The 22,751-nt window shown below is 40.1% G+C and overlaps 1 protein-coding gene across 1 annotated transcript in view; it reads right to left on the bottom strand.

Annotated features, from left to right (window-relative positions):
• The window catches only part of KCNH8 (potassium voltage-gated channel subfamily H member 8), a 214,820-nt gene that overhangs the window by 124,841 nt on the left and 67,228 nt on the right, over positions 1-22,751 (bottom strand). Inside the window, exon 2 of the mRNA XM_020807338.3 lies at positions 17,946-18,179. Coding sequence (XP_020662997.3) covers positions 17,946-18,179 — 234 coding nt within the window. The remainder of the gene's footprint in view (positions 1-17,945; positions 18,180-22,751) is intronic.

Below are 22,751 nucleotides of genomic sequence, written 5' to 3'. Positions count from 1 at the left end.
GCAGGATTGTTTAAATGTGCTTCAAAATGCATACAATTCCATTTGTTTAAAACCACTAATTTTGCAAATGATTGATTTAATATGCAGGCTAAGTCTTTGATAGTCATGACATTATTATTTAATGTGATTAATGCAAATACTGAGAAGCTTTTCATGAAGCTACTTTATGGAGAAAAATAAAACAAACCATCACCACCGGTTATTTCTTGCATTACTAGTTGAGTTGCATTACTTGTTGAGATCCGTTTTGTGTACATTCCAACGAGTTCAAGCAAACTTCATAATGGAATGCACATTAATTCTAGATTTTTTAAATATATATAAAGCAACCAACACTATTCATGATAAAATGTAACCAGATATTTATTAATATTTTTGAGCCTAAAATCTTTTCAGTTCTGTTGAGCCAGTTGTTTCTTTCTGTGGTGTTATGCTCCTAATTGTGAGAACTAAGCAGGAAGAATCACCCTGTTCTGGAAAAACAGTGGAGCTGTTACTGCAGATGTGCTGAGCACAGATTCGGGCCCTGAGATTATGCCAGTTGCAGAAGAGACTGTTGAGAGAGGAACTGTTTCCCCTTAGGAAGCCACCTATTTAGATCTGGATGGCCACAACAGTTGGTTTAGAATAAAGAAGCCAGGTCACTGACTGTGATTTGTTGAACAAAACATGCAGGAAGAAACACTGGAAATGTTTCTTTTTTGTGGAATTCCACCCCCCCCATCCCCCCAGAAAACAATACTCTAATTCCCTCAGGCTGACTATCATAATGACTGCTGGCATCCGGGACTTCTAGTCCCAATGTTCACTTTTCTAAATTCTAAATAAAGGAACTTCATTGCCTACAAGACTCCTGGGGAAATTCAGAGATCTTTCTTTGTAACAGGCTGACCATCAACATAGCCTACAGAACACTGAAATATCCAATAGCCAGCAAACCTCACTGCAAAACAGAATAGTAAAACATTGTAAACAAAAACTGAATGTGATTTAATATGATAACTGTGGGAAAGAAGAAATATACTGAGATTTGGAAAATACAAATTTGTTGTATTTTAGCATACAATGGTGACTTGGCTTACAAATGTCCCGACTTACGACCATTTTGAGTTACAACCAGCTTCAGCTGCAAAATTTTGCTTTGACTTGTGGCCGGAGCTTCCAGTTACAAACAGAAAAAGGCAGGGGGAAAAAGCGGGAAATTCAAATTGCTAACCGTTGGTAGGTGAAGAGGCTGCTTCTTTGTAGCTCTTTCACCCAAATGGTTAGAGTAAGTGCAATCGGTAAGGTTAGACTGCCTGGTAAGGTAAAGTGCTGCTTTCTGCTTTTTAAAAACTGTTCTGGCTGGGTTTTGCAGCGTGGTTTTGGGCTGGGGGTTATGTTTCTGTGCTGTGATGGGTTTTTTTGTTGGTTGGTTGGTATTTTCCCCCATTTCTGATGGGTCTTGTGGGGCTTGATTGCTTTTTGGACCCCCCATTTCTGATGGGTCTTGGGGGGTTTCCTTGATTTTGCCCCCCCATTTCTGATGGGTCTTGTAGGGTTTGTTTGCTTTTTGGGTTTCCCCCCATTTCCAATGGGTCTTGGAGGGGTTGTTTGCTTTTCGGGGTTTCTCCCCCATTTCCAATGGGTCTTGGGGGTTGCTTGCTTTTTTGGGTTTTCCCCCCATTTCCGATGGATTTGCTTGCTTCTTGCTTTGCTTTTTTTGCATTTCCAATGGGTCTTGCACACTTCACTTGCTTTTTGCTTTTTTTGCATTTCCAATGGGTCTTGCATACTTTGCTTGCTTTTCTCCCTCCCCCCCAGCCGGAATGGACTGATCGCGTCTTTGATGGGTCTTGCAGTGTGTTTTTTGTGATTTTTTTTCCTTTGGCCAGAATGGATTAATTTCATTTCAGTGCATTTCTATGGGAAATGGTGCTTCGACTTACAACCATTTTGATTTATGACCAGATTTCCTGAACCGATTAAGTTTGTAAGTTGAGGCACCAATGTATTATCACGTAGCTGAAAATTAAGTCCTAAAAAAAACCAGAACAATCACATTCATGAAATTATCTGGGAGTAGCAAATGTGCAAAGAATGGCTGAAGATTCTGCTCTTAACCTCTGCATATTTATTAGAATGTTTGCAGAGGGCTGCCATGTGCAGATGAACTAATGGCACATAGCCTCCTTTTGTTATGCCAAAACCAAGAACATAAGCACATATGAGAGATATAGAATTGCACATACTGGTCCCACTTCTAAGAAACTTCTGTGCTTGGTACATCAACTCAATCTCTGATACACACAAATTGAGCCACATTGATCTTTAGGGGACCCGTCATGTTTGGTTGAATGAATATAATACTCCTTGGCTTTATCCATTGTAGATGAAGTACAACGTTAAAAGTATACTGCTTTTATCAGAATGTGCATGCATGTGATTAGGCAGTAAGAAGCTTCGATTCAGATAATATCAGGATTCTGATAAAACAGTTCCCTGCTCACATGGACAGTTCTACTCATGTGCATCTGAATACAAAGAAAATTTCCCTTCAGACTTTGCCACTGTACCTGTCAAAGTGGTAACAAGGACAGAGCTACAGACATTAGGAGCGTGGCCAGCTCACTCTGTTCAGATGCTAACACCTAAAGAGGATATTGGTTGTGGAATGGTACCTCCTGCTGAGATGTTGTTGTGGAGATTTTGTGCATTGCTCCAGGATGAAATTATGCAAAGGACTAACATTAAGTAATTTGGCATGAACAAAGTATCAAAGCAATACAATAATGTACCAAACTAATTTTATTGTTGCACTTCTGTAATTTCCCAGAAACTGATTCTATCAAAACTGGGGCAGTTCATGGATCAGGTCAACAGAGGCGCTTCAATACCAAATTTAGTCAGGGTAACTGGCACACCTTGACAAGAGCCCCAATGATCAAAATCTGTGCAGATCTTGCTTCACCATGGGACTGTGGGGTTCAGGTAGCTCTTATGAGTTGCTGGATAGCTCAGTGGTTTTGGCATCTGGCTGCAGAGCCAGAGGCTGGAATTCAATTCCTCACTGTGCCTCCCTGGCAGGAGCTGGACTTGATGATCTATAGGGTCCCTTTCAACTCTGCAGTTCTAAGAGGATGCTGATTGCTTTATAGACATCCATTTGTGGAATTCTCTGAGGGCTTCTCCAATATAGTATTTTACAGCAGTCTCGAGGCACTGTAACATGCAGCACTCTTTCAGCGCTTCAGAAATCATGTTGCTGCCAAACAGCTTGGTGGGACAGAAATGGAATCTCAAAAAGGAAAGGGAAAAAAAAAGAGTGGTAGTCTGCTTCACCACTGTTTCTTCTATTTCCAGTTTTCAGATAAGAGCATTGTGACGTAGGCAGCTGAAGCTGTAATGCCCAAACACAAGGGGGAGGTATCAGCAAAGTAAATACAAAAATATGTAGAGAGAGAAAAAAAACACTAATGGGAAACAAAGAGGGTGTTCAGTGCCCAGAGAATGCTAAAAGACTGGGGGGCAGGCGGGCGGTGGGAGGGAAATCAGGAGCATGCCTTTACATGTCCCAGATGAAAAGCTCATAGCTTGAGGCAAAGGCTGTATGCTCCCACATGCATGTGCTAGGCCTGTGAGATTTTCCTCAGCAGTATTGCTCCCTACATTTACCAGATATTGGTAAATGGGGATCAGAGTTCGGAGTTCTTTTGTTTTTGTTTTTCCTATAGCCTTTCCGCTATTTCCTTACTCAAAATATCTAAATGCGATGAAGTTTGCCTTGATGATTAATATGTTTCGATCGTCTACAGTGTACACTGGCTTATATGCTGCCTACTGTTTCTTGGTTGCATTTTATTTTCTTGTTTTTTTTACTGTTTATTGCTTGAACTCCTTGTGAACCAGTATGAAGGTTTTAAGGATACAAAAATTTTTTTAAAAAAAACTGAAAAGTTGGTGGACCTTGTTATACCTCCATCTTCCAGAATCAGCATCCTTCAGAAGCAGAAGCCTGGGTCAAGTTAGGTTGTTGTTTATTAATTATCATTAACATGTTGTTACTAATTAACAATTTTATTTGTAAATCTTTAGAGTGTCTTTTGTTCACAAATATTTGGAGTAACCAATGGGTAACCTGCAGTGAATTATATGTTTAATATTGAACTCCATTTACAATAGTTTATGGAACTCTATCCATGCACTAAATATCAACTTTCATAAGCCATGAAACTACCAATAAGATAGAACCCTGTGGCAACACAAAGAGTTGTTCCCCCCTCTCTCCAGTTGTGTGAGGATTAATAAGGTTGACCTACAACTATCTGCCAGAATTTTCTAACAGCCATAATTAGAGGAAATGACTGGGAGCGTTTTCTTCAGTACGGCCTCAACACACACAAGTATTAACACATATTCAAGACCTCTGTTGTTTCTTTCCGTCCTTCTCACCTCAAAAGAAAATTGCAGCACTCCAAATGCTTCACAGAAAACAAATTAAAGGTGTGCTTATCATAAATTAACTTCACTGACAGTGCGCCTCTGCCTGCGCTTCTGAACATGGGTCGCCTGTTTGTTTGCCCTTTGGTTGTCATTCCATAAATTTGGGGATATGAATGAACAAGAACAGGCTGTACCAGACATAATGAAAAGATCAGCAAGATCAAGAGCGCACTTTATGTGGGGCAAACACCGACTTATTCTCTGACTGTTTTTAATCCAAATGCCTTCAAAATCAATCTATCAGATCCAACTAACAAGCCGCAATTAAATGCACACTGAGATTGTTTGTAAAGCAACAACCAACAAAGCTCCCCTACAGAATCCTTGGACTTATAAGTTAGGAAGGCTGATTCTTGATTAATGAAGCCATTGTGCTGGGTTTGGAACAAAACAGTTTAATGACAGGACCTCTTGGGGAGGTCACTAATTCAGAGGGTTAACATGATAGCACATCACAACAACAACAGTAAAGCTGATGAAAATTCTGTCAGAGATCTCTGCTTTCTCATTACAGTATTACCACTACTAGGTTTCCTTAGATAGGACACATTATTATGACATTCGTGTTATAATTATAAAAAATACAGTATGGTAACCTTTTCTATATACGATATAGGCAGATCTAGTGATATTATTGGGTTTACTGGTGCTGGTAACACTACAAGATTTAACATAATAACATTTCCTTTGGGAATGTTTTTTGTGCACAAGCCTTGTGCCAGACTGTGCATCAAAGTACTTTCTGGTGAATGTTAAGGGGGGGGGGGGAATGTACATTTGGAATGCAGAAAAAAAAGTTGAAATCCTTTACATGCTCATTGTTTTCAAATCCTTAGTGATTTCTGTTTTACCTCTACCTTTCAAAACATAGGCAAACCAATGTATTGAAAAAGTGCAATCATTTATACCCTATGGGTAAGTAGGAAATCCTTTGGACATCTCAAGTTATATGAAATGGCATTTCAAACAAAAAATATATATAAATGGTTTCTTCCCCTTTTTAGAAAGCTTTTCACAATAAAGGATTTTATTTCTTGCCTCAGCTAGTATATACAAAAGGCAATGCTACTGTCAACAAATCTTAGTCTAAGATCTCTTTCATAGATTTATATTAATGCATTATTTCTACTGCCTCTAGCTACTTTCTCCAGAAGAAAGATATCTCTTCTCCAACCCCCTCAACAAACACAGTCAAATCTTAAGGTTCAAAATACATTTGAACATCCGTAGGGCTCAGAACACTGTAAAAGTAAGATGAGATATACTGTGGATTTAATATAATAGAAAGCCATGATATCTTTCAACCAGAATACAAGCAAGATAGAATTTATTTCAAACTATGGGGCAAAGTGGATACCCAGTGGACTTAGTGGATAGAGTGATGGACTAGGACTCAGGAGGCCTGGGTTCAAATCCCCACTTAGCCATGGAAACTCACTGTGGGTGTGGAATTGTCAAAACCACCCCTTAAATATCTCACTTAACTTGGAAGTGCTATTAGGGTCATAATAAGTTGGTTTTGACTTGATGGCATATGCTCATGCTACAGCACGCAAACAATTTTCTTCTAAAATATTTGCCATTTTTGTCTGTGGATGCCTTTGCCTGTCTCTTAAATGTAAAAATGTTCAAGTGCAGCAATGTAAAACAGAAATAAAGACTAAAAAACAGAGACAATGATTGAACAAGTGGGAGAGCTTATTGTTTAAGGACAACTTGTTATGCAAAATTATTCATAACAAAAATGGTATAATAATTATAGTTCATCTTGTTTCATAGATTCTCTCTGTGTTGTGTTTTTCATATTCCTGATGGAGATCTTAATAGCTTAGGAACAAAAAGCTGAGTCGGAGTAATGGTTCATCTAATTCAGTGTTGGTTGTCTTTCACCAAGTTAATTAGACTTTCTAGTGCAGGGGTCGTCAACCCTTGGTCTGCGGCCCAGTACTGGTCCATGGGCTTGCCGGAACAGGGCCGCAGATACGGATCTCCATCCCCCCGCACACATGCACGGTGGGCATGTCATGCTCGCACGGGGGGCATGCCGCACAAGCGTGATGTGCCACCGCCCTCCTGCGCATGAAGCTTGTTCCCCCCAGCCAGTCTGTGGCCCCAAAAAGGTCAGAGGCCTCTGTTCTAGTGGACTAAATTTCCTTATTACAAATTATGGTAGCATCATTTTGTAATGAACTCCCTTAAAAATCAAGTGCAACTAAAATAAGATATTCAAAATAATGGGTCACTTATACCATGTCATATGGAAAGGTCGCAGACCAGGAGTAAAACACAACAATCCAGTCAATGGCACTCCGCAAAGGTGCAGAGCTGCCTGGGTGGGAACTCTTTGCCCGCCCACTTGAAGAGTGGCAGGCAGGCCTGGCTCAATGAGAGCTTTTAAAAAGGGCCTAGTGGCCTGTTCAGTCCTCTTCCCTGCCTGACAAGTGACCCGCCCTTCCACCCAGGGTAAGAATAAGAATAGCTGGTTGCTTTGGGGCTGGATGAGAATTTTTGACTTGCACCAAATTGGCTCTAGGCTGCAGGTGGTTTTTTGCCCATCCCATTCTTATTCCTAGGGAGCACATGGGAACTAAATAAGTCACTGGCAGTACAGTCACAACGGCAGGTACTGCTAAACAGGGTAGGTTCAGGTGAGTTCCAGGGTGGGCACCCAGAGGGTGCCAAGGATCCCTCCTCTCAGAATTGCATTTGTGGAGGTTTGGCTGAGGGGAGAGAAAACAGGGAGATACCACAGAATGCTGGGCACTTTGAGACTAGAGACTCAGGTGGAGGGCGGCCCCAGGTACTCCGTGTGGATGGCCAAGAGGGTGCCAGACAGTACAACACCACACTCTCAGGGTAGGACTGCCAGGGGCAAAGGTCTGGATTGGTTGGTCAAGAATGATGAGGGTTCCAGACCTTTTAGCACTACAGTTGACCCGCTTGTAAAAAGGGGTAAGTAAAAGTTAAATAGTTAATAAAGTTGTGGCCCCAGCTGTAACCCATATTGCTATGTCTCATCTCATTGGGCGGGCAATGTCAGCAATATTGGACTAGATTTTTCAGGGATCTCCTTTCTATGCTCCTTCTAATGTTTCTCCTCCAGAATAGTAATTTAGTGTAGTTACTGTGTTTCTCATTTCAAAGAAGTGAGTTACGTTGATTTGGATTACTTTCATATTAGTTCTAGAATATGAATTTCTCTCTCCTCTGCCATGGATCTCTTCTCTTTATTCACATCACCAGCAGCACACAGGAACTGGCAGAAAAAAACAATCCAAGAAAGAAAAATAAAAATCCAGGAGTAAAAATCCAGGAGTAAAAATCCAAAAAAATTATCTTAAGGCAGGCTGTTTACTGGCACCACAGGCAGGCTGCTTAATGGCAGCAGCAAGCATCCTAACAAATTACAGGGGTATCTCTTTAAAATATCAGGGGGAAAGGCCAAAATAGCTCCATCAAAGGTGGGGAACACAATCAAGATGGAGGGCACCATGGATCTCAGCAGAACACAGTTCCCACCCACATGGAAGGATAGCAGCAAAGAACATTCTCCACTGGGTTCCAAACATCTTACATCCTGCCTCAGGCAATGAATAAGCTCAGGCCGTCCCTGTCTGAAAATTTTAGAAGAACAGGTTTCTATGATGTAGTACTAGGACTGACTACTAGAGAAAAAAGAAGAGATATTTTATTATGAGAATTATTTACGAAAGGGAATAAATAATTGCTTACATTTGCTGAAATGAACATACACTAGACACCCTTGGCTACCACTCTTCATCAGTATTTGCCATCTAATAAGCTCTCAGTAGCTTTCCCCCTCAGATCAGAATACCCTAAATCCCATGGCATCCAGTCCCTCACAGTCATGAACAGATGTTATACAGAAGTCTTCCTCTGCCTCCAGCTATTTTTGATGCCTCCGGCTTTTAATCATAATTCTGTTTCAGGGACTACTTGCTGAAGAGCCCTTTGTTAAAACCTCTGCCTGAAACCTTTGGTACATAATCCTGGGCTTGTCTGCCTACTTGAAATTTTGCCCTCACTTCATAGTGTGACTGCAGGTTCCCTGACCTTTTGCCCATTCCAGCTCCAAGCACTCTCTCTTTTCCACCAGTCACCATTAATTATCATGAAGTGTTGCCAACCTACTCTAAGATAAATCAAAATGAGTGTAGTTGTTTTAATGCTGATGTTTTTAATATTGTAAAATAATTGTATTTTTTAAATTTGGGGTGTGTGGGTGTAGAAAGATTGGCTACACATATATCTGGTAAACAAATATATCTACAGTAGATATAAACAAATATATCTAGATACAGTATATCTAGATAAATAATAATAATAATAATAATAATAATAATAATAATAATAATAATAATAATAATAATAATAATAATAATAATAATAATAATAATAATAATAATAATAATAATAATAATAATAATAATAATAATAATATAATTTATTGTCATTGTAAGTAGATACACAGTATACCCATACAACGAAATTCACAGACACCCAGAGACCAGACACATGCACACACATAACATTCCCCAAACACTCCCCACCCATTAGAAGTCCCCCACTAAAAATACAAACATCTACACCTCAGGCCAAGTAACACAGTCCAACTAATTATTCACTACTGGTGGTCTTTAAGCTCATTATTAATTGCAATTATAGCTCTAGGATAAAAACTATTTAGAAAACGTGTGGTCCAAGTCTTAATTGTTCTATATCTTCTGCCAGACGGTAACAGTTCAAAAAAGTTATAAGCAGGATGGGAAGAGTCTCTCAGGATGCTGTGTGACTTCCTCAGACAGCGGGATGTGAAGATGTCATCCAGGGTTGGTAGCTGGAGCCCGATGATATTCTGGGCAATTTTAATGGTTCTCTGTAGAGCTTTTTTGTCCGCTACAGAGCTACTCCCAAACCATGCCAGAATGCCATAGGTTAGGACACTCTCAATGGTGCTACGATAGTAGGACAGAAGTACATGCTGTGATAAATTTAATTTCCCGAGCATTCTCAGGAAATACAGCCTCTTCTGTGCCTTCTTTATTAGCATGTTGGCATTTATAGTCCATGAGAGGTCCTCTGAGATGTAAGTACCCAGAAATTTAAAACTACCAACTCTCTCCACTTCCTCACCGTTTATGTACAGTGGTAAATGTACATTTCTCTTCCTCCGAAAATCAATTATGAGTTCTTTAGTTTTTTTGATGTTAAGTGTGAGATGATTTTCTTTACACCATAGTATCAGTCTTTGTACTTCCTTTCTATAAGCAGACTCATTGTTCTTATTTATGAGTCCCACCACTGTCGTATCATCCGCAAATTTAATAATTGCATTGGTGTTATATAGTGGGGTGCAATCATGTGTGTACAGGGAATAGAGGAAGGGACTTAGCACGCAGCCCTGGGGAGCTCCTGTACTTAGTACCAGGGTAGAAGAATGGTGGGATCCCATTCTTACTGACTGTGGCCTATCTGTCAGAAAATCCTTTATCCACATGCAGATCTCCTGAGGTAATCCCAGGTTGATCATTTTTAAAAACAACCTATTTGGTAGAATGGTGTTAAAAGCAGAGCTATAATCCACAAACAACAGCCTCACATAAGTTCCCTGTTGTTCTAAATGGCTCAATACAGTATGGAGTACGATGGACACAGCATCATCAGTAGATCTATTTCTCCTGTATGCAAATTGCCATGGATCCAAAGAAGGTGGAAGACTAGCCTTAATGTAATCCAGCACCAATCTCTCAAAACATTTCATAATAACAGATGTTAAAGCTACTGGTCTATAATCATTGGGATACCACAGCTGACTGCTTCGGGACTGGCACTATAATAGATGTCTTCAGGCAAGTGGGGACAGAACACTGCAACAAGGATAGATTGAAAATATCCGTAAAAACTCCAGCTAATTCTGCAGCACAGCCCCTAACAACTCGTCCCATGATTCCATCGGGTCCAGCTGCCTTTCGAATATTAATATTCTGGAAAGCGCGTCTCACAGCTGAAATCTGCAGTACTAGTGGTTGTCTGTCGATGGTAGATTCTAGTGATGTATTATGGACAGTAGGTGCTGGAATAATGGTTGTTCCTGTTTCCACCTCAAAACGGCTGAAAAATTGATTTAACTGCTCAGCCAAAAAATCACTGGTGCTACACAGACTGTTTTTGTTACTCTGCCCCGTGATTTGTCGTAGGCCATGCTATACTTGACGAGTGTCAGAACTCTCAAGGTGTTGCTCAATTCTCTGGCTGTACATAGCTTTGGCATCTCTAATGCCCCTTTTCAGTTTAGCTCTGGCCTCTCTATACTGTAGTTCATCACCAGAATGAAAAGCAGCATTTCTGGCTTTTAATAAAAGGAGCACTTCTCTATTTAGCCAAGGCTTGTTGTTAGAAAACACTCGTACTTGTCTTGTGGTAGTAATAACATCGATGCAGCTTTTGATATAAAACAGTACTGTCGAGGCATAAGTATCAACATTGTCCTCCTCAAACAGTGTCCAATCAGTGCTCCTAAAGCAATCTTGAAGTTGCTCAGTTGCATCCACCGGCCACACTTGTATTTCTCTAATTGATGGTCTGATTCTTTTAACAAGGGGCCTGTACGATGGAATCAAAAACAGAGATATATGATCTGACTGTCCCAAGCTAGGCAAAGGCTTCGTCTTATATCCATGCATGATGTTACAATATACCTGATCCAAGGTATTTTCCCCTCTAGTGGGACAGTCCACATACTGATAAAAGTTAGGGAGGACGGTCTTTAAATTGGCTTGATTGAAATCACCTGCTACCACCAGCACTCCATCTGGGTAGGCCTGCTGCTGTTTGCTGATAGCAGTTAACAAACAACTCAAAGCTGTGGTTGTGTTAGCATCAGGAGGTATATATACTGCTGTTATTATAACAACATTAAACTCAAGAGGCAGGTAAAAGGGGCGGCATTTCACTGCCAAATACTCCAAATCAGGAGAACAGTGAATGTCCATTATTTCAACATCTGTGCTCCAATTATCGTTTGTGTGAACACAAACCCCCTCCACCTCTGCTCTTCCCAGATTCAATAGACCTGTCTGCTCGATGTACTCTGCGTCCTTGTAGTTCAATTACCTCCCCTGGGATGGAAGAATCAAGCCATGTCTCTGTAAAGATCATAACACAACAGTCTCGAATATTTTTCTGTAGGGAGATAGTAAATTCCAACTCCTCAATCTTGTTGGGTAGAGATCTAACATTTGAGACAAAAAGACTTGGCAATGCAGGCTTGTGAGGATTTTTGCCTAACCTCACTCATAGACCAGCCCTGCAACCTCTTTTCTGCTTGCGTTTTCTCCGTGTTCTTTTCTTCCTGACAGGGAGAGCAGGGGGAGTAACCCCCCGATATGCAGGCCGTCTTAAAATCTCAGCTGGGATGTTGTAAGTTGAGACCCTCAATTCAGAGTTGCAACCTTCTCTGCCAATAGATAATAATTCTTGTCGACTGTAAGTTACTTGTGCCTGAGCACGTAGAGTCCATAATAAGGACCGATCTCTGGAATGCCTAGCCGCTGCAAATACTTGCGCCGCCATCTTGACCAACTGTCAACAAACAAAATATTTCCATCTGCCCTCAAGGAGACACTCATTAGGCCCATTAGGAAGAAACCTAGTTCGGTGGCAGACGAAATTGGCAACTATAGGCCCGTCGCCAATGTTTCTTTCTTAAGCAAGGTGGTCAAGAGGGTGGTGACCGATCAGCTTCAAGCACTCTTGGACAAAACAGATGCCCTGGATCCATTTCAGTCAGGCTTCAAGCCGCGCCATGGTACAGAAACGGCATTGGTCGCCCTGTGTGATGACCTACTGAGGGAGGCTGACAGGGGCAAAGTGTCTCTGCTGGTCCTCCTCGATATCTCAGCGGCCTTTGATACCATTGACCATGGTATCCTCCTGGGGAGGCTATCCGAGTTGGGAATAGGTGGCCTGGCACTGGCCTGGCTCCGTTCCTTCTTGGAGGACCGCCCCCAGAGTGTGCAGCTTGGGGAGAGTGTCTCAGCCCCACGGAGCCTCAATTGTGGGGTTCCGCAGGGGTCGATTATCTCCCCAATGCTGTTCAACATCTACATGAGGCCGCTGGGTGGGGTCATCAGGGGGTGTGGAGCCTTGTGTCACCAGTATGCGGATGACACTCAGCTCTACATCTCCTTTTTGCCAACTGCAGGAGATGCCGTTCTGTCCCTTCGCCGCTGCCTGGAGACTGTATTGCAATGGATGAAGGAGAACGGGCTAAGGCTGAACCCGGACAAGATGGAGGTACTGAGGGTCGGTCCCCCCACTGTTGGGGAATTGGGAAACTCCCTCTCTTTTGGGGGGGGTGACTCTGCCCGCCAGGGATAGGGTCCGCAGTCTGGGGATCCATCTGGACCCAGTGCTCACTATGGAATCCCAGGTGGTGTTGGTGGTCCGCACCGCCTTTTTTCACCTCAGGCGGATAGCACAGCTGCGGCCCTACCTTGATGTGGGGGCGCTCACAACCTTGGTGCATGCGGTCGTAATCTCAAGATTAGACCACTGTAATGCGCTCTACGTGGGGCTACCTTTGAGGCTGCTGAGGAAACTACAGGTGGTGCAGAATGTGGCGGCCAGGTTACTTAGTGGAGTGAAAAAATACCAACACATTTCACCCACTCTGGCCGCATTGCATTGGCTGCCCATCCGATTCCGCATCGACTTCAAAGTGTTGATGCTCACGTATAAAGCCCTAAACGGTTTAGGGCCTCGATACTTAGCGGAACACCTACTCCCACCAAGATCTACCCATGTCACTCATGCGAGCCAGGAAGTGAGGCTGAGGAGCCTAACGCCGAAGGAGGCCCGGAAGGAAAAGACAAGAAATCAGGCCTTCTCGGTGGTGGCTCCTCGCCTCTGGAACAATCTACCTCCTGAGATTCGCGGGGCTCCCTCGCTGGGTATCTTTAAGAATCAATTAAAGACATGGATGTTTCGGCAGGCCTTCTCATCAGATAATTCCTGACGCCTTTTTTTTTCCTTCTCCTCTTTCATTGTTTCTTTTACCTTGTGTATGGCTTTTACTATTTAAATTGTTTATATATTTTTACTGTATTTTTAAATGACTGTTAGCCGCCTAGAGTGGTCCGGACCCGACCAGATAGGCGGGATATAAATGAAATAAATTAAATAAATAAATAAATAAATAAATAAATAAATAAATAAATAAATAAATAAATAAATAAATAAATAAATAAATAAAATATATCTAGATACACCAAATATATCTAGTTCTCGATGCCAGAATTCTCTCTCTCTCTCTCTCTCTGTATGTATGTAAATTGATACATAAACATTATAGGTTGAGAAGCATAGATTTCAGTATATGTGCAGCATCTAAAGCTGAATTATGAAGAAATACACAAGACTCCCCTAAGGTTTATGCATTTCAAGACAGTTTTGATTTTTTCTTTCAGCGTAGGATCTCTATGTCAGACTGCTTTTTCCAGCCCCCTCTAATTTCAAGAATGTTTCAAAGTACTGTTTGAGGTAAATGACTAAAATCATCTTGATTTATTGGAACCAGTTACATAGCTCTCTGAATTGCAGCCTACACTTGTGTCTTTGGAGTTTTGAAGATGTTAAGAACATGAAATCAAGCTGATGTCAATCTAGATACTAGAAGATATGATTGGTCCAACAAATAAATACCTCATCAATGTAATTGGCAGTATAATCCTTAAAAGTTTTGTTACCATTGTTAATAGCAGCAGCAGTAAAATCAACAGCAACAGCAGAAGCACAAACCTAGACTCTAATGACTAAGACAAAGAGCAAAGATAAAAGATTTCACAATGAGCAGAATCCTCTCTGTTTTTTTTTTTAAATACACATTGTGTTAAATGATTGGGTTGAAATTTTTTAGAAGAAAAATATGTCCCAAATCATTGCATTGACTATATTTTCTGCTAGTTATTCTCTAGCATGGTTATGTGCTTATTATTCAGCTTTTAAAAACATTATGAATTATGAATTCAGATTTGTGTCTGAGAACAGTGTTTGGTAGAAAGGCAAACCTGCACTCAAAGTATGCCACAGCTGTCAATTAGAGAAGTCAAACTTGCCAGAAGTTCTAGGTTTAACATTACAGAACAGTCTGACATTATTTCATATTATTTTATGGTATTATGTCCCAAGGCTTTCCCCTAAAATAGCCTGCAAAATCCATTAAAATATCTGCACTGTACTGTGTTTCATAAAAGACTTATACTGCCCCAAGTTTCATTATAAGAAGAAATATATAATGTTAGTTATTTAACCCCAGTTTTCCAAGAAAGAACAGTCATGGAAAGCTACTATTTTTACTTCTTGTAGAAATGTACATGACTGTATATATGTAATTCAGAAAGAGAAGAGACTGTGTGCCTTTGATACTGCCTCATTGATGTGTCCCTGATGTATGGATGCTGCAGATATTGCTTTTCCTCTGAAACACAGGGGACTAATACCATCTACACTACAGCTGGAGGAACAGCTCCTTCCAAAAGACATAGGAAACTGCCTTATACCAGATTGTACTGTGTTTCTATCTAATTGGTAGCAGGACCTTTTGCATAGTAACATGGGGGAAACTGCCCCAGGCCTATGTAAGCAGGTGGCTCACCTACAGAGGGTGCTACATCAGCTGATAGAAGGTGCTGTGAGAAGGAAAATGTGGGGAGTGGGCTCAAATAAACATTGTGCCCTAACCTCTCAGTGTCTTAAATAGGTCCTGCCAAAAGATTATTCTGACCATCAGAGATTTTCAAGACAAACCTTCCCATCACATGATATATGATCCTTTGGAAATACAAGGAACTGATGCTGGGAGCTACTATATGCAAAGCAAATGATCACAGAACTATGATCTCCTCTCTTTGTGGTGCAGCTTGGCAGTTTTAGACCAGTGGTTCTTAACCTTTGTTACTCTGATGTTTTTGAACTGCAACTCCCAGAAACCCCAGCCAGCACAGTTGGTGGTGAAGGCTTCTGGGAGTTGCAGTCCAAAACTCCTGAGTAACCCAAGGTTAAGAACCAGTGTTTTAGACTATAGACCAATGGTTCCTAACCTTGAGTCCCAAGATGTTTTTGGACTGCAATTCCCAGAAATCCTGGCCATACACATTAATGGTGAAGGCTTCTGGGAGTTTTAGTTGAAGACCAAGTTTGGGAAGCACTATCCTAGACTAACTGGTGATTCATGGGGCTTTATTTAAGCAATCATCTATGTTACTACAACTAACTTTTTTTTTATTTCTTCCATACATATCTCTGCTCCCCTCCTTATAACTGAAAAATGCATAAACAGTTTAGTGCTTCTGGCCTTGGTTCTTCCACTCACCTTAGTTTATGAAATGCAATCTACTCCCCATGGAAATTAATACAGAATTGGATCACAGTAACAACTATCTGTGCTTCTATACTGTAAAGTTTAGTTAGCATGCAGTAAGAGCACTGAGACTACTAGTGCAAGAAGACTGCTAATTTTCTGGCAGTATTTGTACATTATTAATAATCTGATATGAACTTCTTGAACTTAATTCCAGACATATGGTTTGACAACAGAACAACACTTCTTTCTTTAAATTATCATACTGTCACCTAGCAAGATTCTGCTGAATCATGGATCCTTATATTGGGCAACACAGTTCAGAACTATCCAGCACTGGTTTTTTTGAAGCATAGAGAGGTGATTTGTGGACCTCCAGATGTTGTCTGATTGTAATTCTCATCAGCTCTGTCCATCTTGAACAGTTGTGAAGGATGGCAGGAAGTGCAGTTAATCAGCATCTGGAGGGTCCTATGTTGCCAACCTCTAATTTAAGGGCAGCGCTTTAATACACCTTGTGCATTCAAGGTGAATTCAGACATGATGTTTTTTACAATGATGTGATAGGAAACTGAAATGAAATGGCCATAGATCATGCACTAGCTTTTTTATCTCCTCACTTCACCACTCTTGCAATACTGTTCAGAGGTTATTCTCAGCTTCAGGTATGAACTGCAAATGTCATGTCCTGCAGTAATAAAATATAAAGTGAACCAACAGTACTGACCATATGTAAGAATTACAAGGATTTTGTAAAATATCCAAAATATTGCTGGATGCAGGCAAGGTATTAGAGTTAACCTTGGGAAGACTTCAAGTGCAGGATGCTGGCAGCAATCAGTCTTATAATGGCCAAGGTTTTTTTTTTTTACTTCAGATGTTTTGGGGGAGAAGTTTGAAAGGTTATAAGGCTTACCTGAGTTGGACAGTCCTAGCAGGTGTTATATTTACATGTCTAATTCTATCACCCTTTGATGTCTGGTCTGGTTGTCAGTTTGCTCACTAGTGAGATGCTTTGTTATAATTTTGCTACTTAGTGACCTCTAAACACCCAAGGTCTCATAGAGATGTGCTTAAAAAGCAGGTGTATAGTGTTACTGTATAGAATTGCTAGGTTTCTTGGCTGTTGTTGAGGAATATAGACCAGACTCTGGGGAGTGCCGAGCAGCTGATTTCTAGGGACCACCCACTGCCATCTTTCAGAGGATTCTGGTGGGTTGAAGGGGCTGGATTTTTCTCTCTGTTTTATACCTTTACTGTTTTCCCCTCCTTTTTGTGGTTGTTCTCCTTAATAATTTTCTGGGCCTTCCCCACTGATTCACTGATACTGAATTCAGAAAAGGCCATTATTAGCCTTGACAAAATTCCAATCTCTGTGTGAATCATTCTGAAGATAGAAATGTGAGCTCTCACTTCTCTTGTCTTCACTTATGACAATTAGAAACTGCAGATTTCTCCTTTTTGCCAGTTAGGAATTATGTGCTGCTTTCGCTAGATACTTCACATTAGTGTGACCAATGCTTTGTGCAAAATTGTTCAGAATTCATTGTATGAACTGCACACATCATTCAACTGCTCTGAGGACTGTTTTATGAATCTGAAGCACAGGATGGATTGTTTGTGTCTTTCTTAACAATCAGACTGTCCTCCATGGTTGTTGCATGTGTATGTGCTTTGCTTTTCAAATGCAAAAGATATCTCAGTGGAAGATGTGGAACTGCACTCAGTTTTAAAATCTCTGAGTGAAATGTCTCTTTGTGCCTAGACCTCCTAAAATAATGTGAATTAAAAATTTTGTGGGTAGCAGTTCAAATGGCATGTTTCTATAAACATAGGTCAGTGTCTAGGTAAGGATGAAATTGTGACTTTTAAAAATATAATACACCTTAAACTAAGCTTAGTATAACTTGACAATGCAGTTTACAGCTTCAGAATATACCCTTGTTTTTTTCCACAGTCTTCTAAACATTCAGATGCAAAAGCAATGTTTAAACGGATATTAAATAACCATTGTACTGAATAATTATTACATTCACAGTGTATCTGGAACTAATTAAGCAGCGATGAATGAACTAATACTCACCGTTCTTTTTATAAAACATGATTTCTCCTTTGAATTCAATTTTTTCTTCCAGTGACTTTTCTATCTGAAGAATCATCTGCTCATTTGTTTCAGCACCATATAAAAATTTACAGCTGCAGCTCTTCTGCATGACTTCCGTTCGTGCAAATCCAGAAAGCTCACAGAAGCCATCAGAACAGTAAACTATGGGGAATCCCTTAGCCACCTGAGCATTTGCAAGGATGAAGTTACTATCTGTAGAAAAAACACAGAAGTAAAAACATCTGTAAATGGGATTGCAATGTGCATAGTATGGTGTAGTATTCAACTATACATTACCACCTGACATTGGTTCAGGATAGATATGGTAGTAATTCCAAGTTTCTTAAAGAAATATAGAGCTTGGTGTAAGACCCTGGACTGGATGTCTTGATAAACTTTGTGATAGATTCATGGACATCACTTTGGAGAATGGCAGGGTCCTCTTTGCTTTATAACATAAGAAACACACTAACACAAGAACTTAAGTGGAACAAAATGCTTTAGGAATTTCAATCATAAATTTGAAGGGGTTCTTTCTGGCTTCATAGGACACATTGATCCATGTGAGGCTGCCATACTTTAGTCACATCATGCAAAGGCCAGATTCACTGGAAAAGATGATAATACTGTGAAAAGTTGAAGCCAGCAGGAGGAAGACCAAATACAAGATCCTAAAGGAAGCCTTGAGTCTGGAAGAGCTGAGCAGGGCAGTTGAGGACAGGACATTTTGGAGATTACTTATTCATAGAGTTGTTATAAGTTGGAGGCAACTTGATGGCACATAACAATAGGAACAAAAATCCTGAAGTAATGAACCCTTCAATCAAGCTCCATCAGTGGAAAGTTTCCACATGGAAAGTTTCCTCTCCCCCCCCCCCCCACCCTGGGTTCTGAGGCTCCCTTTAGCACTGGCGAAGCTTTTGAGAACTTTGAGACTGATGAGGTGGGGTGGGGTTAATAGTTTTTTTTTAATTGCAGCTGGTGGTCCTGATCCCATTGATAGTGATCTGACAGTGTTTCACTATTAAAGGTTCTGCCCCCCCCCCCCATTCCAAGGTTCCCAAAGGTTTCCCAAGCACAAAAAGGGAGCCTTGGAAACTGGAAAGGAAAGATAGAAAACTTTCCATGAGTTTAAATTAAGTTTGTATGGCACCTAATATGGACTATGCAAGAGGATTTTGCCCACTATGTGATCTTCCTTCCCTATGTATTTTGCATTCAGTATGCTTTGTTTTGTTAATGATTAGAAGATATGCATAGGCTTAATACACAGGTCTGTATTACTGAGACATCTATCTCTGGGGAAATCCAAGTGTGAGAGATAAAACATTTAGTGGGGAATATATTTTTCATTTAACCCCATTCTACCTCATGGATCATCATTTGACAGTTATGTCAACCAATTACACCCCCATTCAATTCTAGTAAACTCTTGCTTTGTCTTAAAAAAACGAAGTGATAAATGTTTTTTATCTGTCCTAAAATGGGCGATACAATAGTTGAGTTGGTCTTTATTCCTATTTAGTCCCGTTAAATCCCGCAAGTTCTGTATGCTGCAGCTTTGAAGTGCAAAACTTTTAATATAATAATAATTAGTTACAACAATCATTCCAAAACACCAGAACCATACAAATGGTTGCTTATATTTGCCATTAAATTTGTTGTTTCCATAGTCTTCTGCTATGCTATTTCTAAAAAGTTTTTAAAATAGGTAACATTTGGTTTTTATAAAATCTGAGGGCAGGAAAAGTTGCACCATGAGACATTACTTCAGAAAAGTAATATTCCTCCTCCACCATTTAGCATGGCCACGCCATCCAACTATAAAAGCAACTAAAAAGACAGCAAAAGTCACCAGCATTAATTTGCAACCATAATGAGAGCACAACTCCTCCTATGCATCCTTCTCTTTCACCCTCTCTTCGAAGCATGCTTGAGGGAAGAACATCCTGAGGCATTTGATAAACACCTGAAGAAACCTCTTAGGACTGGGATGGGAAATTTTTTCAGCCTTTAGAACAAATCCAGATTTGTCAAGGCTGCAAGTGTGGGTCAGCTGCATGTAGCAACTGCAAACCAAAACTCACTTCCATGCAACAGCTTTCTTGACTGTAAAACACAGCCCAGTTTCATACCATAGCTTCATAACCTTAAAATACCTTATCCCAGCTCAGTTATCAGAGACAATACCAGAAGTTTACTGACTGGAGGGCCTGTGGTTTCCTCATTCCAAGGCTGTATGCCTAGAGGGGACAGGGACAAATCTTGCCTGATTCACCTGATAAACTCACAAGGGCTAGCAGTAGGTGGCAGGTGCCCCTCAGCACATTAAAATGAAGGCTGCCAATGTGGTCATATATATCTGAAAGACAAGCTAGTAGCCTTGAGTCAATGAAATGCACCTCGAAAAGACTGTCACAGATCACCCATGCTGTTTACTCTGACAACAGGATCACGGGACCCAACAATGTCACAAACCACATCAAGGACACATTTACATGTTCCTCTAGCCGCCTAGAGTGGTCCTGACCAGACCAGATAGGCAGGATATAAAATAAATAAATAAATAAATAAATAAATAAATAAATAAATAAATAAATAAATAAATAAATAAATAAAAAATACAGTGGTGCCTCGCATAACGTTTGCTTCGTTTAACGTTTTTTTCGCTTAACGTTTATTTTTTCAGAGTCAGATTGTGCTTCGTATAACGTTTTTCCCTATGGGCGATTTTCGCATAGCGATTTTGGGACCATGCTTCGCTTAACGTTTTTTGTTTTAGGTCCCCTGCTTCACTTAACGATGTTCATTTTTTCAATTACAAAAGTGTCTTAACATGTTGAAAAACAGTTTTAAATGCTTGGAATCATTAGTGCACCTTCTAAAATGTGTGCATACTTAATTTGGCGTTGATCTAACTTTTCGTTAATTTTTTGTGAATTTTTGTTTTTTGGCCCATAGGAACCAATGGACCTGTCAAAATCTGACAGCTCCATGCTTTCCTATGGGGGAGAAAACAATTTACAAAAAATTAACAAAAGTTCAGATCAACACCAAATCAGGTTTGCACACAATTTAGGGGGTCCTCTAACAAACCCAAGAATTTAGAACAGTTGCTGAGTCTTCATTCATTTTTTGTGAATTTTTTCTTCCCCCATAGGAAATAATGGAGCTGTCAGATTTTGACAGCTGTCAAAAGTTGGGGGAAAAAAATTCACCATTAATTAACGAAAAGTCAGATCAAAGCCAAATTAACTTTTGCATCCGTTTTAGAGGGTGCAGAAGCTAATCCAAGCATTTAAAACCATTTTTGACCCTTTTATGACACACTTAATTTTGCAAAAATTGACTTCGCAAAGCCATTGAAATGTATTGAGTCAGCTACAATACATTCCAATGGAGGATACATTGTATCGTTTAACGATGTTTCCTATGGGTTTTTTCGCTTAAGGACGGCAATCCGTGCCTATTGGAACGGATTAACCGGTTTCCAATGCATCTCTATGGGAAATGGTGTTTCGCATAACGATGTTTCACATAACGTTTTTTTTTTTTGGAACCAATTAAAATCATTATGCGAGGCACCACTGTAATAAAAATAAAAATAAAAATAAAAATAAAATAAAATAAAATAAAATAATATAAAATAAAATAATAATAATAATAATAATAATAATAATAATAATAATAATAATAATAATAATAATAATAATAATAATAATAATAATAATAATAATAATAATAATAATAATTGTGATTTATGTCATCCTTTGCTGATAATGCCCCTCTGAACTCTACATAGGATAAACGGGACAACCTCTACACAAAAGAATTAATGGACATAAATGGACATAAATTGGACATGAAGAATGGCAATACAGCCAGAAACCTTTCTCAAATCACTGCATTCTACCAGGACATTCTTCACAAGATGCAAGTTGCTAGTTTGGAGAACAAGGATCCAAAGGGAGAAAGGTGAGATAAAATATATAGACATACTGGGCACCTCTCTTAACTATTTGAATCTTACTCAAGGGTTCTTGGGTGATTACCAAACGTGAAATGCTACAATAATTATGTTGTTATCTGCTGTTAATTTACCATAGTCTGGGTTCCTTCCCAACCAACCGTTGCCATTTTCATAGAATGAGCTGTGAGCCAGGAGGTGAGACAGAGGCACCTCTCACTGGAGCGCCATCTATTCCCACACAGCAGAGAGGTGGGGAGAGAGGGGGGGACTGTGAACTGTCAGCTCCCTCAAAGAATACGTTGGAGGATTCCCTCAAGGGGATCAAGAGAGAAGAAATGTTCTAGGGCCAAGGGGGGATGGGAGAACTAAGAGAGCAGTTAGAAAAGATGGTAAACGAGGAGGAGGAGGAGAGTAAAAGGACAGGGATAAAAGATGGGAGAAAGGAGGAACACGGGTAGTAGTAGAAGCAGGAGAAGGAGAGGAGATAAAAGAGGAAGAGAAACTACCACCAGGGTGGGAATGGATCTGCTTAGAATATCCCTGGCCTTGCAAGAGGAAGAGATTGAGAGTACAGTGGTGCCTTGCAAGACTAATTTAATTCATTTTGCGGTTAATGTTGACTTGCAAAAAATTCATCTTGCGAAACGCGTTTTCCTATAGGAATGCACTGAAATCTAATTAATGCATTCCTATGGGCAAAAAAAAGTCAGAACAAAGTCAAATTAGGTTTACAAAGGGTTTATTAAGTGCTCTTTAAAGCCATACATATTGTGCAGATGATTTCAAAAATAGCAATAAAAAAACTTTAACTTTTT

The sequence above is a fragment of the Pogona vitticeps genome, chromosome 6 (assembly GCF_051106095.1).
Source record: "Pogona vitticeps strain Pit_001003342236 chromosome 6, PviZW2.1, whole genome shotgun sequence".
Taxonomy (NCBI): domain Eukaryota; kingdom Metazoa; phylum Chordata; class Lepidosauria; order Squamata; family Agamidae; genus Pogona; species Pogona vitticeps.
Note: the sequence above shows the minus strand (reverse complement) of the source record. Positions and strands in the feature narration are given on the sequence as shown.